This window comes from Colius striatus, chromosome Z (assembly GCF_028858725.1).
Source record: "Colius striatus isolate bColStr4 chromosome Z, bColStr4.1.hap1, whole genome shotgun sequence".
Lineage (NCBI taxonomy): Eukaryota > Metazoa > Chordata > Aves > Coliiformes > Coliidae > Colius > Colius striatus.
In genome coordinates, this window is record NC_084790.1 from 87,353,230 (window position 1) to 87,370,548 (window position 17,319).

Sequence of the window (17,319 nt, forward strand, 5' to 3'; positions counted from 1 at the left end):
AAGCCAAAAAAAAAACCCCCAAACCAACCCCAAAGAAAACCCAAACTGATACAATGTATTAAAAACACATAATAACAAGAGTCTAACATGTAAAAATATAACTTTTACATACACAACTTTAAAATAAATGGTTTAAGTTTGCCGTTGCATAAAATTTACAAATGCCTTTTTTTCTTTTCCTCGTTACTCTATAAACTGGCAAAACAGGAGAACAGATGGAACATTTAGACCGTTTGATGGATTTATGGCATTTATTCAGTGTTGATAGGTGGAAAAAGGAAAAAAAAAATCTACTCAAACAGGGAGTATTTTATTTAAAATACATGCCAGGTTGGTGTGGCTGTAAAAATAGAAACTGGAATCAAGAGACAAAAGGATGCTGACAGATACGTAACTAGGAGCACTATCTGTTAATCGCACTGTACACCAAAAAGTCGATCGCCGTTAAGATTCACTATGGAAGTTGGTTCAGTTGTGCCCACACTTCAAAGCTAGTTATCGGATGAGCTGCTGTGCCACAGTTTGAGCTATGTCACTATTAAATATGTTGAGTAAAAACTTCATTCGTACTGGCCAGAGAAATACTGTACTGCCGCCCCTCCTCGAGAAAGTGCAACTTAATGCTTTAGGACTCATAAGGCTTGTTATAATGCTGCATGATGACCGGAATTGGCATTTCACAAAGAAAGGAGGAGGCAGCGAGTGGTCTACACTTAAATAATCCACTTACTTACTTACTTAAAAAACGAGAGAACAACAACAGAAAAAAAGTAGTAGATTGAAATCTGTCACACTACTTGTAAATATCCCCTTTGTGATGGTCCCGTCCCCCCTGTCCCCCATCCCCTTATCTGACCATGTATTCAGCAACGTCTCACTGCACACTATTTAGGCTACACACATAGGTAACGCTTGGATCGGGTCGTTAATCACAGCCACTTTGATTATGTCATGTTTCCGATGATATAAACATTGGAAGGCACAGTGGTAACATTGTAGCATTCTAACCTTGTACCTCTGAAAATCCCCACGCAGGGTCTCGAGCGGCACGGCCGGGGGCTCGCTCCCGCGCCCGGGCGCTGGCCCGGCGCCGGCCCCGGCACCTGCTCGGCCACAGAGACTGAAGAAACAACTCTCTACGTTAGTTATGGATGAGAAGCAACGTCAGGGTCAGCGTTTCGTCCTGTACTACCCTCTCCAGAGACAGAGCTGGCACTACAGGTTGCAACAACCGAAGAAACAGGGGAGAGGGACGGAAATAAGACAAAAAAATCCTTATTTACAGTAAAATCTTCTTCTTAAAAAAGTTAATCAGTACTATTTTTTTACAGGAGCAAAAAAGTCCGAAACAAATGAACAAAAGCTTACCATATTCACTAAATTTTTAATATATATTTATATATATATTTATATATATATATTTGTCATAGGTCTATAAGATCCATCTGTTTCTCCTACCCTAAGGAATGGCTAATGTCATCGCTTCAGTTTTCATTAGGACGTTTGCTGGTTTTGTAAATATCTGGGCAGCAAAGCTTCCCTTTTTAATATCCAGTAAGTATAAACACTAGCTGTCTAGCACACCAACAAAAACGCTTGTTTTTTTTCGTTTTTTCTGTGTTTTTTTTCTTCAGAAGTACACTTTTTTCATCATTATTGCAAGTTTACCATTTTAAATTAAATACTTTTTTTTTTTACGTTTTTTTTTTCCCCCTCGAGACCTTTTACAAATCAAAATCGTTTTTTTTTTTTTTTCCTTTTTCTTTTTTTTTCTCTCCAAAAGAAGGGTTTTTTTTGTTATTTTTTTGTGTGTGTTTGTTTTCTTTTTTAGGCACAAATGCATTGTCCCACAGTGTGGAGAAGGATTGCCATTCAGTCTCTACAGGCTGTGCACGTACAGCTCGGAACATACTGCGTTAGACATTCTGCATGATATGTTAAAAAGAGAGTCGTCCCTCAAGTTGCACTTTGCTGTTTGTGGTTTTTGTGTTTTTTTGTGTTTTGTTGTGGTTTCTCTCTTTTGTTTTTCCCCTCTCGGTTTTTAATACTCGGGAATGCTGAAATCTCTTGCGTCTGTGATTCTCAACTACTCAGACTTGTCTTACATTACAAAAACAAAAAAAAAAGGGGGGGGGAGGGGTTAAGGAGAAGTGTTTATGTGGGTTTTAAGATAATACAGCTGTTAAGGAAGTGGTCTCTTGCTTAAATGAAGAAATGTGGCAACTTGGACCTGTGGAAGAAGTAAAGAGTCTTTGTCAGTCAAGGAGAGCTGGGCGTGAGACCCGACCCCCTGCTCCAGCAACCCCTCTGGACACTGAGCGTGCCCAACCAAAAAGCCCTGGGCCTGGCCAGAGGGGACCCTCTCCTTCTCTCAGAGAACACACTTGCCTTTTTTTACATCTGTCCCATGTGATTGGAGGCATCTCCCATCCCAGGGTGGGGTCCGGCCAGGGAAAGCGGAGGAGGATCTGAAGACACCTTCTCTTCTTCCCTTCTCTTCAGACACGCTGCTTTAGGATTCAGGTTTCTTTCTGGTGAATTGAAGCAAAAGGCAATTTCAGATATTGAAGGGAGGTTGCAGGACCTGGGGTTGTTCAGCCTGGAGAAGAAAAGGCTGAGGGGGGGACCTCATCAACACCTGTAAGTACCTAAAGGGTGGGTATCGGGAGGATGAGGTGACGCTGTAGTGCCCAGTGACAGGACAAAGGGTAACGGACAAAAGTTGGAAAACAGAAAGTTCCAAAGACAAGGTGAAACTCCTTTGGTGCTGAGGTGAGGGAGCCCTGGCACAGGATGCCCAAGGAGAGTGAGGAGGCTCCTTCCTGGGAGGTTTCCAAACTGGCCTGGACACATTCCTGTGCCCCCTGAGCGAGGGGAACCTGCTTTAGCAGGGGGTTGGGGTGCAGCAGCTCTGCAGGGCCCTTCCCACCCCCACCACGCTGGGATTCTGTGACATTCATGTTTGTAGACCCATCGGTCTGTTCATTACACAGGCACTAAGATGCTCCCTCGTCAGTTACTGGTTCCAGCCCTGCCACAGGAACCGAGCGGGCTGAAGCAGAGGATGCGGCTTTGCCAGGTCAAGCTCTGAAACACAGCACAACTCCATACATGAGCTCTGCAAATACCTCCCTGTGTGTGCTCTGCTAAGGAGCAGTCAAGCTGAATATTGAATTTGGGTCTTGCTAAAGAACCCAAAACAGGCTGAGGCTGCTGAGGGCCTGTGTCAGCATCCCAGGGCTGGGGCTGCGAGGGGGCACAAGCTCCTCGTGGGCTCATGGGTGTCCCTGGATGGCTCTGGGTGCCAGGGCTCAGCTCCTGACTCTCTCCCTGGCACCCAGTTCCCTTGGCCAAGCTTTCCCCAGTCCTGAAAGGTGTGTTTGGCACAGGCAAAGCAAAAGGAGGGACGTAAGGAGACAGACGTGGCAGCGCACACTGACCTCTGACTTGCTGCTCTAAGCTGAGGATGACAGCCACGGCCTGGTGTAGAATCAGGAGCTTGGTCTGGGGCTTGTCACTCTTCAGGTGGAGCTGCACCATCCGGCCCAACTCCTTGAAAGCCTCGTTGATGTCGCGGACGCGCAGGCGCTCCCGGGCGTTGTTGGCCATTCTCCTCTCCTTTTCCCTCTCAGCCTTCTGCTCTGGTGTCAGGTCTTCATCATCGTTATTGCTGGGAGACAAAAGGAATACATCATTTTCTAATGATGTGGAAAACAAACAGTGCAAAGGCTTGCAGCAGATTTTGTCCACAACCAGGGCTGCAAGTCACAAACAGGCACCTTCCAAGTGATTCTGTTCCTCTTCCACCAAACCTGTGCAAAATTCAGCACCCTTAAACGTAACACTGAGTAAAACCCTGGTTTGCAATGAAGCTCTATAGTCTGCAAAGCAGGGCTTCTGACACTGAAAAGCAGCAAAAACACAGCTTTGTCTTCAGTGACACGTTTCACCACGGACGATACTGTGGCGTTTTACCTCGTGTGGTCACGCTGGTGGCTGCCTGCCCTGCTCCCCAGCTCTGTGGGGCTGCCCAGAGTGAGGGGCTGGTCCCTGACCTGAGAGGAGGTATTTCCCCCTTCTCACACCAGTGCCAGCACCCAAGGCCCAGGGACTCTGGCCCCTCTGCAGTAGCTGCCAAGCCAGGAGGACAGTTGTGCCATCTACACACTGCCCTGTCAGCAGATTGTCACTTGAGTTTCGGAGGAAGGTTTCCCCACCACTGAAGGTGAGGATACACCACGATCCTGGGCAGCAGCAAGCCACGGGCAGTGGGTGTGGGCAGCACCCCAGGCCCTGCAGAGACCACAGGCCACTCAAACAACGAGCCATCGAAGCAACTGATGGCTGTGGAGGGCCCTATGGTGAACTTCTGCAGCCTTTATGCAAAGAAGCTGCTTGCTATCCAACAGAAGATGATGACTTTCAATCGAAAATTCATCCACTGGTGAGTCACTGGCACTATGTAATTTCAAATGGTTATGCAGATGGAGCAATGCATTTTCAGCAGCCCTGAAAACATGGACTCAGACATGTATCAAAATATCAGGAGCAAGCACCTTTTGAAGCTGCAAGCATGTTAAAGGCAAAAAATGTTAGCCTACCAAAGCTTCAAAGCATGTATCAGTGTGCACAAACAGCGTATTTGTTGAATTAACATGGGTTACCATCACCTCACACCAGAGTAAAGGTGCTTCCTTACCATAGCAGAAACACACACAAAAGCTTTGCTTACACATACAGTTACTGCCACACAGTAGCTCAGACAGAAACCTCAACTGGCACCTCTCTCCCCCAGTCACAGAACTGTTAAGGTTGGAAAAGCCCTCGAAGCTCCTGGAGTCCCAGCCCTCCCCTCACCCTGCCAAGCCCACCACTAACCCCTCTGCACCTCAGCTCCATGGCTTTGGGATCCCTCCAGGGCTGGGCACTGCCCCAGCTCCCTGGGCAGCCTGGCACAGGGGCTCACACCCCTCTCAGGGAAACAGTTCTGCCTCAGCTCCAGCCTCAACCTCCCCTGGGGCAACTTGAGGCTGTTTCCTCTTCTCCTGTCATTCATTACTGGAGAGAAGAGACAGACCCCCACCTCACTAAAACCCCCTTTCAGGTAGCTGCAGAGAGTGCTCCTGTCTCTCCTCAGCCTTCTCCAGGCTGAACACCTCACCTCCTCTTCTCCAAGCTGAACACCCCCAGGGCCCTTCAGCTGCTCCTCGTCAGACTTGTGCTCCAGCCCCTTCCCCAGCTTCACCAGAGTATCTGCAGCCCCCAGCTGCACCTTGGGCCTTGTGGTGACACGCAGGCAAGGCAGGTGAAACTGAAGGGACAGGAGCAAAGCCCGTCCCTCGCTTGGATCGACATCTCCAGCACCCATGGATGTCACTCACCTTCACCAGGGGTGTGGGCTCCCAGATGATAAAATCACTAACACTTTCCAAAACTTACAAAGCATGTGCTGAACAAGTACAGACCTACAAACACTCTGCTCAAACCTGCACAGAAATGGGAGCATCAGGATGACAGAATCTGTTTCAGAGGTAACACAAAAGCATACAGTTTGTTAGCTGGGGTGCAGGTGTGATCAGCTCCTGGGCACATTTTTGAAGAGGTGAAACCCCAAACTGTGTTTCTCTTTGCAAGCACAAGGCAGAGAGGAATAACAGCCTAATTCACGCATTGCAGCGTTAAGGCAATTTCTGTATGGACTGTGGAGAACTTGCTCAAGTGTCCAAATTTGTGGATGGTTCGAATTTGAAGATGTCCTGGAGCAGAGGTACCAGAGAGGTACTCTGTACTGCCAGAACACTTAGGCTGTGGTTTTACCTGCCAGGAAAAAAACCTCACAGTTTCCTCCTGTTCTGTTCACTTCATCGAAATCCAGTAAAGGAATTAAATGAAGCGACACTATTATATACTGTTACCTAGATCTTGACCTAGTAATTGATTTGATATCCTTCTTGTCATCCTCTAGTTTCTTGTCCTCAGAAGACTTTGTGTCCTGGAGGTTCTCGTCTCCCTCGTCATCAGACTTGATCTCGGAGCTACCCGAAGAGACGCTCTGTCCCTGCAGTCCGGCCGGCATGCCTGCAGGGAAACGACACAAGGACCAGCAGTCAGGAGGTGCTCCAGGGACTTTGGGGGCTGCCTCTGCTCTGGGGAAAGGGGCACAGCACACCTGGCTGCCTCTCCTGCTTGTCCCTCACAACGCAACTGTCTTCCCTTGCCTTGAAAGCCCAATCTTTAATCTGCCCTTCTCAAAACACCTCGGTCTGCAATGAACGAGCAGGACTTGGGAGGCAAAGCGATACCTTGGGCTCTTTCCTCCATGCTGTAACGGGAAGAGCAACCAACTGCCTCTAGGAACAATGACAACCCCTCCCAAGCATGTCCCCTGGGCTTGCTTGGCTCCAGGCCTGCTTTGCCACATCCCCGTGCAGGAGTCTGCCAGGCTCAGGGCGGTGCAGCACATCTTGTCTGTCAAGGAGAGGCACTCTGGTGCCATCTTTCTTGCAGGCAGAACTGTAAAGGTGGTGGAAAACCTGCGGGGCTGAGTCCCACCTTAAACTCACAGCTTCCTGATGTGTGGCCTGCAGTGTTTTCTACACTCTTAATTTTGCTGCTTAAAGCAGTGCTGGGATCAAAACCCACTGTGCAGAGGGAAGATGCCTTCTAGCTGCAATAGCTGAGGTATTTCAGTGAGCAGAGCTGAACTGGCAAGTGGTCAAATGTCCCCTGCTGTGCCTCCAACATCCCTGGCACGGGAAGCTCGGACATCCCATCCCTCCTGCCCAGGTCCCCCCCGTCCCGGTCTGTGTCTGGGGATGCTCCGTGTGCCCCGGGCAGGGCATACTCACCCCGGTACGGGTCCTGGGGCTGGTTCAGATCCGGGGAGGTGGCAGACTGGACGGGCAGCTGGGGCACTGGCACCTGGTTTGGCACAAGCGAGTGGCTCCCGCGGAGGCTGACCCCGTCCTCGCGGTGAGCTCCGACCTGCCGGGGGAGAGGCAGCGGTGAGGGGCCGGGCAGGGACGGGTGGCTGAGCCCCAAGGCTTGGGGACCCCAGGAGAGGAAGGGGGACAATGAGCCGTAGCGCAGGGCTGTGCTTCACTAGAGGGTGCAGATGGCCCGGACAGCTGGGCACATTGTGTGTACCACATACACTGCACACACACTGTAACACCAAATTCTACACACTGCACAAACCACATACACACTGCACACACCACACACTGTACACACCATGGACACTGAATACACACCATGTACACTGCACACACACTAAGCACACGCTGCACACACCATGTACAATGTGTGTACCTTGTACACATTGTACATACTACACATCTGTACACACTGTACACTGTGTACACCACATACATCACACACACCATGCACACTACACACATTGTACACACTGTGCACACACCATGCCATGCACACCTTGCACACACACTGTACACACACTGTACACCGTGCACACACTGTACGTACTGTATACACTGCGCACACACCACACACTGCACACACATTGTATACTGCACACACTGTATACATATCACACACATCCCATGCACACCACACACTGAACACACACTGTACACTGTGCACACTGCACACACTGTATACACTGCACACACACCAGACACACTGTGCACACCCTGTACACACCACACACACATTATACAGTGTACACACTGCACACTGTGCACATTGCACACACTGTACATACTGTATACACACGACACACATCTCGTGCACAGCACACATACACTGCACACACTGAACATGCTGCACAGACTGCACAGACACCACACTGTGCACATCACACACACATTGTACACGGCACACTCCGTATACACATCCCACACACCCCATGTACACTCTGTGCACACCCCGTGCACACCACATGTATTGCACATGCTTTGTACAGTGTGTACTGCACACACTGCACATACTGTATACTCTGCACACACATCATACACACTGTGCACACCCTGTACACACACTCCCCACACCCTGTGCAGCGTGCCCTGGAAGCTGCCGTGCCGCACGCCTCGTGACAAACACGGCAGAGCAGCTCAGGCAGGTAAAATGTCAAATCGTCTCCCAGGGTGCTGCAGCCAAGCGCACCGCTTCCTACCCATCTGTCTTCTATCATGTCCGCCAACAGATCTGACAATTATCTTAATGTCCATATGCTTAATTGTGGGCTTCTCAATTCCCCCATTGCTATCAGAAATCCTGCAGGAATTTCAATTTGGCATCCAGCTTTCCTTCCAGGGGCTCAGATCCGCAGGCCTGCCATTCCTCTCCCTGCAATGCCAGCTACGCCTCTGACAGCAGGAGCCACGGCAGCGAGCCCCTGCTCCCCCCCCCACAAACATAATGACGTATCACCTGCCTTAACGAAGAGCCCCATCCAAATTAGCACTCGCCATTATTTCATTAACCACCGAGTCCCAGGCCCAAAGGGGCACCATCCCTGCTAACGCCGTGACTCCTGGTAATACACCGATAAAGGTTTTGTCAAACACTTTGGCAATGATGCTCAGGGGCCCGGAGCATCTTCCTTCTGAGGAAAGGCTGCGGGACCTGGGGCTGTGTAGTCTGGAGGAAACTGAGGGGGGATCTCATTGATACTGACAAATATCTCACTGGTGGGTGTCAGGAGGTTGGGGCAGCACTTCTTTTCTGTTGTATCCAGTGACAGGATAAGGGGTGATGGGCTGAAGCTGGAACACAAACAGTTCCATTGAAACATCAGGACAAACTGTTTGAGTGTTTGAGTGAGGGAGCCCTGGCCCAGGCTGCCCAGGGAGGGTGTGGAGGCTCCTTCCTTGGAGGGCTTCAAGACCCACCTGGACACGTTCCTGTGTGACCTGATCTAGGTGAACCTGCTTCTGCAGGGAGGATGGACTGGATGATCCCTAAAGGTCCCTTCCAACCCCACCACTCTGTGATTCTATGATTGCCATCATCAGTGCTGACAGCACATCCGCTGTTCCCCCCTGTGTGGCTCACAGACACTCTCTGCAGAGCAGGGCTGGTCCTTCATCAACCACAGGAGACCACCGAGAAGAATGAAAACTGTCAGAAGTCACTTTGATACAAAAGCACCCGGAGCCGGAAAGACATCGACAGACGTCTGCAGGGATGGAGAGATGATCCCTCCACCTCCTCAGGTGCAGGCATCCCGAGAGAAAGGGATGATAAACCCATCAGAGAGCTGCGAACCGCTCTTCATTCTCAAAAAGTTAAGTACTGGGGCAGATAAAAAGATGGAGGGATGTTTCTAATCAGACTTACAAGATAATATAGGATAATTGTTAACAGCAAGTCGAGACCGCAGTAAGGGAGATAAAAAGGGAATCCTGCCAAGGGGAACTTGAGAAAATCTTTTACTAGTAGATGAAATGCAAATAACTGAAAGAAAGTGCAAAACAGCAGGGACAAAAACCCTTTGTTGAGATGTTTTAATTTTTGGAGCATTGAGATGCTAAGGAGAGACTGGAACCAGCACTACTGGGTTTGGAGACAGAACCAGTTGTTACCAGGAGCTTACAACTCGGCAGTTCCTGAGATCCCAATGCAGAAAACACAGTAACCAAATCCCAACGACATCCTCCTGAGGGGGAAAATACTTTTTCCCCCAGATCTAGGGCTGAAAACACCGAGTGTCCTCCATTCCCAGCGACACCAGTTCAGCTGGGTATGACCTTGCGCAACCCCAGGTAGCCCAGGAGCTGATCCCCACTGCAGTGGGAGGATCTCACCTCACGCACCTCCACGAGTCCCCTCCAAGCTACATTTTACTCTGTGATTCTACAAAAGACAAAAACCACTTAAGTTTTGAGGTCGATGGAGACAAAAGAAACATATGATACTGCTTCTGGTTGGCAACCAACTGCCACCACCCTTGGAGCAGAGCTCCGGAGAGCGGCTGGAAGCTGTAAAGGAGCTGTGACAGACGCCACGTCTCGCTCTGGGTCTCTCCCTTTTCCTGCCACCCTCCCCAGGCTCTGTCCCTGACCTGTGTGAGCAGACAAGACACAGACAGACCTGGAGATGGCGAGCAGCCCATCTGCTCCCGTGGACCACCTCCACCGCAGAGTTACACGAGGTGCCTCCAGTTGGGTGGTCCAGCTTGAAGAGGGGCAACCTTGCTATCTGGATGATTTGTCCTGACTCCTCGAAGGCTACACGCCTTGTTTTACCACGTCAGGAAGCAGTCGTGGTAATAATCAAAAGTTAATGTATTTTTTTTGGGGGGGAGGGATTATTCAAACTGAAGTGTTGAATTCAGATGCAAAACAAAGACGCAATAAACTCGCCACCACTTCACTGCTGACATTCTGATGTGAAGTTCTAGTCACATTTTTTAAACTGGTCCCAGTGAAAAAAAAAAACACCCCAAAAATCCCACTTTTCTCACATTTCTTCTCCTCCAGGTTCTCAAGGGTTCTGGAAGGTAACCACCTATGTTACGTCTCACAACTGAGTGCTAAGAACTGTCAATCCTTTCGTTCCTTTTTACAACCCACCGCGTGATCTATCTCGCCAGCTGAGATTTGCAGCTCTCTGTTCTGCCAGCTGGCAAACTCCAGGCTCCCTTACTGAGCAAGCCCAGCCAATGGCCATCCCCACACAAAGCAAACACCATTTCTTACCCATTGTGACTGCCTTCAAGCCCGTTTTCCCCTCTCTCTGGGTGGGAGGGAGGCGTTCTGAGATGGCAGGGAGCTGGGGCTGCAGCACCCCTCTCACTAGACACCCCAAGACCAATGCTTTCTACCTCCACAGCCACACGAGACACCACTTTGCAACAGCCTTTCTGTAGCCTGAATTCCTGCATAACTTATGTCTCCAGTTTCGGTCACCTGAGAGAAGATACAGCCAGCCCCATCACTTGGTTATGCACACACAGTGTATTTTCCAAGACAGAGGAAGGCTTCGACTTCAGCTCTGCAGGGCTACCAACAGCACTGTGTGTGTGTGCACGTGCACACACGTGTCTCTACAGCCAAAGATCAGAACTAACCCACACCAAACAGTCCCACAAGCAGATGGTTACAGGGGTTGGTCTCTGGTAGCGCTGTGGTTTTCACCACACTGCCACGTCTGCCCTGTCCAGACTGCTTTTAACAGCAAACTTCAGGCCTTGGATGTCCCCTAAAAGGGGCTGGCCATTTGCTCTTCTCTTTAAACATCATCTCTTTTTCTGCTTGAAATGTCTCTAGTGATTTCCACCCAAGCACCAAGAGCCCAGGCCCTTCAAGTGCCCCTCCACGCTGTCAAACGCGTTTGAGCCCTGCCAGCTGCCCGGGGACGCAGGGACTGACACAAAGCCCGTCTGACACAAGGTGTCAGGGACCAAAAGCAGCCATGCCTGCGAGCCTGGGGGAGGTGGGCAGCTCCTGGCACCACCGAGGATGCAGAAGCTGCTGCCTTTGCTGCCTTGCCCTCCCTCCGCAGCCAGCAGTGCCACCGGTTTGTCTGCTGCACAAACAGCAGCTCTGCCCCGAGGTGGAGCAAAGATACGAATCATTCCCCCCAGCCTGGGAGTGTAGATTATAAATAAAACTTATCTGTAGAGAATCAAACTCACTTTGAAGTCCTATTAATATTTTATTTATTTCCACCTCTTTAAAGAGTCCCGGTGCAGCACCCAGCAGATTGGAGCGGAAAGAAAACAACCACCCAACAAAAGAACAAACCCTACAGTGTGCAGGGGAGGAATAAGCAGGTTCTGCTGTCGATCTGCAAGCCTCTGCCCTAACTTCCCCTTTGCAATCACCATCTTGGGCACACACAGGAACACGCACTCACACGGGTAACAAAGGACAGTCCGCTTGGGAGAATTCGGCCAAAGGGCAAAGCCATGAGAAGCCTCAGTCCTGTGGGGTCTGTTGGCTGTTTAGGTTAAAAAGGCATCTGTGAGATGAATAAACAGTAGAACAGAGAAGGCTGATCCTGGAGGCAGTGTTCAAAATCAAGAGCGAGGATCAAAACCGTCCTGCGGACCTGCCAGTGCTGGGCTATGGAAGCACAGATGTGCTAATCTTTTGTGGCAGCTAAAAGACTCCAACAGCTGGAAGAAAGCTCTTAGACCTCGTTTTCTCCCACCTGTGCATTTCCATTTTCACATCCCGTAACAGGTACCCAGCAGGAACGCCCGGTTTTTCTGGTTATGCCAGTCTGTAGGCATCCCAGACTATCTGCACTATCCAGACATTCATCACGAGTGGGAAGCTCTTCCAAAAGGGAAAAAGCCATACGTGGCAATTAATTCTGGAACACTCAGCATTTCCTGATGGAGCTGTAGTTAACCCAGATCAGGAATGCAGTGCTGGGCAAGGATTCTCAGTTTCACCTTTGTTAGACAGGTTTTTCCTTCCTTTTCTGTTTGGTTTTTTGGACAGTAACTCCTTTGCTGTCTGAGGTGCTGGTTTCATCACCACTGAGATGTCCTGCCTTGAATTTGGGAGTTATCACAGAATCTCAAGGGCTGGAAGGGACCTGCAAAGCTCATCCAGTGCAACCCCCTGCCAGAGCAGCAGCACCTAGAGCAGGGCACACAGGGACTCATCCAGCTGGGGTTGAATGTCTCCAGAGAAGGAGCCTCCACAGCCCATCTGGGCAGCCCCTGCCAGCGCTCCCTCACCTCAACAGGGAACAAGTTTTCCCTTGTTACTGCCGCAGCCACTGCCAATGCTCCTAGTCCAAGACAAAAACCCATCTCAGGGTTATCAGAGCCCCCACTGCCATGGAGAACAGGTCTGGTGCCCTGTACCCTCCCCATGAAACCCCAGCTGCACCTGACAGCCCCGCAGCACTAGAGCTCAGCCTGGATTCCCTTCTCTCTCTGACGATGGGAACTTGACCCTCCGGAGCGAGGGGAGCCCCTGCCCGACCCCGGAGCGAGTCCCGAGCGGCGCTGAGAAACGCTCATACAAATCTTTCTTCTATTGCTCACAGATGGGCACTTGAAGCGCGGGCACGGCCAGGAGCAGACACAAGCTGTAAAAAGCTGGGGGGAAAGTTTCCTATGAAGTTATGAGCGTTGCAGCCCTTTCCCTACACTTAACCCCTCCGATGCTGGGAGGCAGCCTTCACGCACGCAATTAACTCGCTGAACACAAAGGAGAAAATAAACTATCACCCACAGCCTGGATCTCTCTGGGCTGCACTTAGGAAGAGATTACTCCCAACCTGACGATGCCACGAACAAATAGCAGCGAGCAGGACTCCTTTGTCCTTTTAAAAATGACGACCTTGTGTTATCCAATTAGATAAAACAAAAACAGGCGGCGAGAAAGTTGTAAGGTGAGGCATGTTAACATGTGTTCGACACTGTCAGAGTTTATAAGCCTGACAGAAAGCAGATTTGTGCAAAGCCCTTATAAACCTCCGCTGCTATATTAAAAAAAGGCAGCAGTGCAGGGCAACTCTCGACACAAATGGTCTCTCACTGTATGTGTGTGTATTATTGGTCCAAATTATTCACCCTTACTTTAACTGCGCTCAAGTCTTTCATCTCCATGCTATACAATAATAGTTTCCATATGACTGGTGGCTCAGCTATAAATAAGATCAAAAGCCAAAGAAAGGATTTAATAAAAAAAAAAAAGAGGGGGAAAGAAAAAGAGAAAAAGAAAAGCAGAGGACATTAAGAGTGGCATTAAATCGGGGGGGGGGGAGGAAAAGCAAAGTTCACTTTTTTTCCCTCCTAACAGGATAAAAAGAAAAAGGTAGTGCTAAGCAGCTCACCAAGCCTCTTAGGGAAAGGCTGCCAGTGGTGTGCAAAAGCCATTTCAACAGAGCCCAAAGCCTCGCTGTGAAGAGGAAGATGATGATGAAAAAAAAAAATAAAGCTCAAGTGCCACGTGCCCGGACCCTCAGCTGCAGATGTGGCTCCCCCATGCCTGCTCCTCACCCAGCCCCGCGTCGGCCCCGCGCGCTGCGGCTCCCACGCTTGGCCGGCTTTGCTTTCCCACCGCCGCAGATAACTGAAGTATTCTGAGCAGAAAACAACCAGTTGCCATGGCCGTCAGAGGGAAGTCACTGCAAATAATCCCTGCGATTTCTTTCCAACAGGGACGATTATTCATTTAAGTATTGGCTAAATCCGGAGATATTAAGGGTCCTAAAGCACAGGATTAAGGATATTAACTCTTCTTCACTGCACAGCCGGGGAGGGAGGGAGGAAAACCACGCTGCAAGCAACTCTGCACACCTGGCTGCTTCACTTTGGTCCCCACTTCCACATGACAGGGCTCCTGTCTGGAGCATCAGGTGCCTCAGCCACCCTCGCTGCTGCCTTCCTCTCCAGCACTCTCCTGGTCTTGGCACCTCCAATTCCGCCAAGCCCAGCCAGCCGTGCCCCACGCGGAGCTCACGGGCAGGAACTAAACCCAAAATACGACGGGGGTTTTAGCCCTGTGCCTAATTAGCTGGTGAGAAATGAATGGAGGCATTGTGCAAGGACAACTCTCTCCTGAAAAGGTGTCGTTTAAAATGTTGGTCAGCGGTTTCTCTGCTGGTCAAAATGAACTTTACAGCTCCAAAATCACTTAAAAATATGATAAAGGCTGTGCTTCCAGTGCATTAGGAATGTCAGCCAATTAGGCAGAAAATGCTGCTATATAAAACGCCTGCACTGGTGCCTGTTATGTCAGACTTCATTCCAGGAAGGTCATTCTGCCCAGTTTTCTTCTTTCTTTATTTAATCTGTGTTATACCTTGCTAACTACAAAACACATTCGAGCGAAGAACCACACCGCAGCCACAGCAGCCACAACTGTGCTGGAGGACTGAGAGAAAGATAGCGAGCCTAAAGAGAGAAAGCCAAATCTTGCCTTTCAAACGGTGCCAAGCCGCTCGGCTCCTTTTGGTTGTGTTACGAATGACATAACTGAATTACTTCATGAGCTGCTACTCTAATTCCTAGGGGTGGAAAATTCCATAAGTTAATTTAATGTGGATGTAAAAAGAACCCACACACAAACACGCTCTCTTCCTGTGGGCCCTCGCTGTGTAGTGTGCAAGCTGGCTAACTGGCTTCTCAGCGCTGTCTTAACAATAATGTGTACCAGCCTCTGGTTTCTAAGGCTTTCAGTCAAAGCCTCCATGCACTGTTGCAAAAGAAACTCGTGTCTCCTGAAAGTCTCCTGAAGCCAGCAAAAGTTTGCATTTTGCTGTTTTTCTACAATCCAAGCTGAGATGTTGTGATAATATCCCAGCAACCCATAGAACCCCCCCCTGAAATCAGAGGAGCAGCAGAGAGCCAGGAAAAGCTCCAGCTGAACATACACACCTAGCTTGTGCCCTGGAGAGATGGAGATGGGCAGATCAAATCAACCCAAACTCCAAGTTTTCACCTTGACATGTGATTTCTGAAAGTCCCCTAAAGAGACACAAACATCACAAGCAGCCTGACCACAAACCTCACATCATCCTCATTTCTAAAAGGCACTTTCTGCCTCTTCACAGAATCCCAAGTGTTGGAAGGGACCTGAGAAGCTCATCCAGTGCAACCCCCCAGCCAGAGCAGGACCACCTAGAGCAGGGCACACAGGGATTCATCCAGGTGGATTTGGAACGTCCCCAGAGAAGGAGCCTCCACAGCCCATCTTGGCCCCAGAAGTTTCTTTGTGGTGCCCTTGGTAGTTCTGTACCAGCCTCACAAGTTTGGCAAAGGCAAGTCACCTTCTTTTTCATGACCATGCTCACAGTGCTCGTGTACAGGCCATGAACACCCCCAGAGGAGTGACCAGTGGCAATAATGGCAAGCACACGTGTGCTAGCAGAACCCAGGTCTGGATGGGATGGGAAAACCTGAACCTCCATCTCCTCTGCCACGCTCTCCCACGGCCTCACACGTTCCAATTACCCTCTGAAACGGATTAGCTTTGGGTGAGCAGCAGCTGCACCCACACTGGAGGGATGCTCAGTGCTCAGGTTCCTCCCTTTCCACTCTGCCCAACCGAGCAAGTCGTGTCCCACCTCCTGTGAGGGCTTTCCCCCAACCTCCTGCGATTTCAGTCACCTCTATGTTCTGAGACCTTCCTGCTGCCTGTGCTGCTGCTGCTGCAAGGTGGTGGGTGCAGAGGAAGCAAAGCAGCTCCTCTGGCCTTTCCCTGCCAAACCAGTTTGCTGCTAAACTGGTTTCCAATACACCACATTCGTAAAGGGTGTGAATTATGGAGCGTGGACTCACTCATGGCACTGGGGGGAAATTAGAAACAGGGACAACAGCAAACCCCAGAGGCCTGCTAAAAACTAGTAACTGCTTAAACGCTCTCCTTGCTGGGCCACTAATGTAAAAGGCAAAGGAATGTAAAATAAGGAGAAATTCCTTTCAAGAGGAGCCTGCTCTAGAGGAGTGTCTGTGCGGGCAGCAGAGCTCTGCTCCCAGCCACACAGCTGTAATCCTGGCCTCCTGCCACCCAAACCCCTCCATTCCCACCTCCAGCAGCACTGATGGATCGGTGGCCGCCTTGGCGTTGTGTGGGGAGGAAAGTCAGGCATCTGCCGGGCAGGGAGCTCGGGCAGGGAGCGTGGCCAGGCAGCTTTGGCTCTGCAGAGCCTCGGGGCTGCTGCCATGCCCGGGCAGCACACAGAGGTGTGTGGTGGGCACAGCCGCTTCCACCAGCGCTCTCTGCAAGTTTCCGGTCCGTACCTCCCACTGTTACTTTATTTACTGCAGCTGGCCAGCCCTTTATAGCCTGTTTCATGTATTAAAATTCAAATGTGGAAAACATTACCAGTATCCTCCTTGATTTTTTTTTATTCTTTCTTTTTTTTTCCCCCTTAATTTTTTTCTTCCCCCCCCCCCAACTTCCTTTTCAGCGTGGAATGTATCAAATGGTCAAAGGCTAACTTCGAGACTGACTCCACTCACAAACTATTTCCTTTGTTCTTATGTTTTCGCTTCAAAATTCATACCAGTTTTCCAAGAGAAACGGTCGGGCCCGAACTCTTTCGCCCAAGAGTTTCAGACAGTGAGTAATGCTGCTGGGGAAGGCGACAGACTCCTTCTTTTCACTGAAGCAGCCCCATTTTGTTTGCTGTAGCAGCAGCAGCAGCTCCCAAAGCAACCCAATCCTCCCGCTCGGTTACCTTCCTCTGACCATACGCTTCACCAGCAAAGTCCAAACTCTGAGGTCAGGCCTCATCACTTGGCACTCCTCCTGAAAAAGCAAGTGCCTACACACCCCTAAAGCCGTGCCGGCGTTCTTCAGATGCGTGACACCAGCACCTCTGCGTCGCTGCTGCTTCTTTCCCTTTCCTGTTTAAATCTTAACTTCACCTACATCTGGCATTTAA

The 17,319-nt window shown here is 50.0% G+C and overlaps 1 protein-coding gene across 15 annotated transcripts in view; it reads right to left on the minus strand.

Moving 5' to 3' along the window:
- Positions 1-232: 232 nt before the first annotated feature.
- The window catches only part of TCF4 (transcription factor 4), a 244,056-nt gene continuing 226,969 nt past the window's right edge, over positions 233-17,319 (minus strand). For 11 of the 15 annotated variants that reach the window (XM_062017198.1, XM_062017203.1, XM_062017205.1 and 8 more), the window contains 5 exons: positions 6,849-6,984; positions 5,916-6,078; positions 3,441-3,670; positions 2,389-2,531; positions 233-2,230 (listed from right to left, as the gene is read on the minus strand). In XM_062017198.1, the coding sequence (XP_061873182.1) occupies positions 2,395-2,531; positions 3,441-3,670; positions 5,916-6,078; positions 6,849-6,984 (666 nt within the window). In that variant the 3' untranslated portion in view covers positions 233-2,230; positions 2,389-2,394. The remainder of the gene's footprint in view (positions 2,231-2,388; positions 2,532-3,440; positions 3,671-5,915; positions 6,079-6,848; positions 6,985-17,319) is intronic. The other 4 variants (XM_062017201.1, XM_062017200.1, XM_062017209.1 and 1 more) reach the window with 1 other exon arrangement.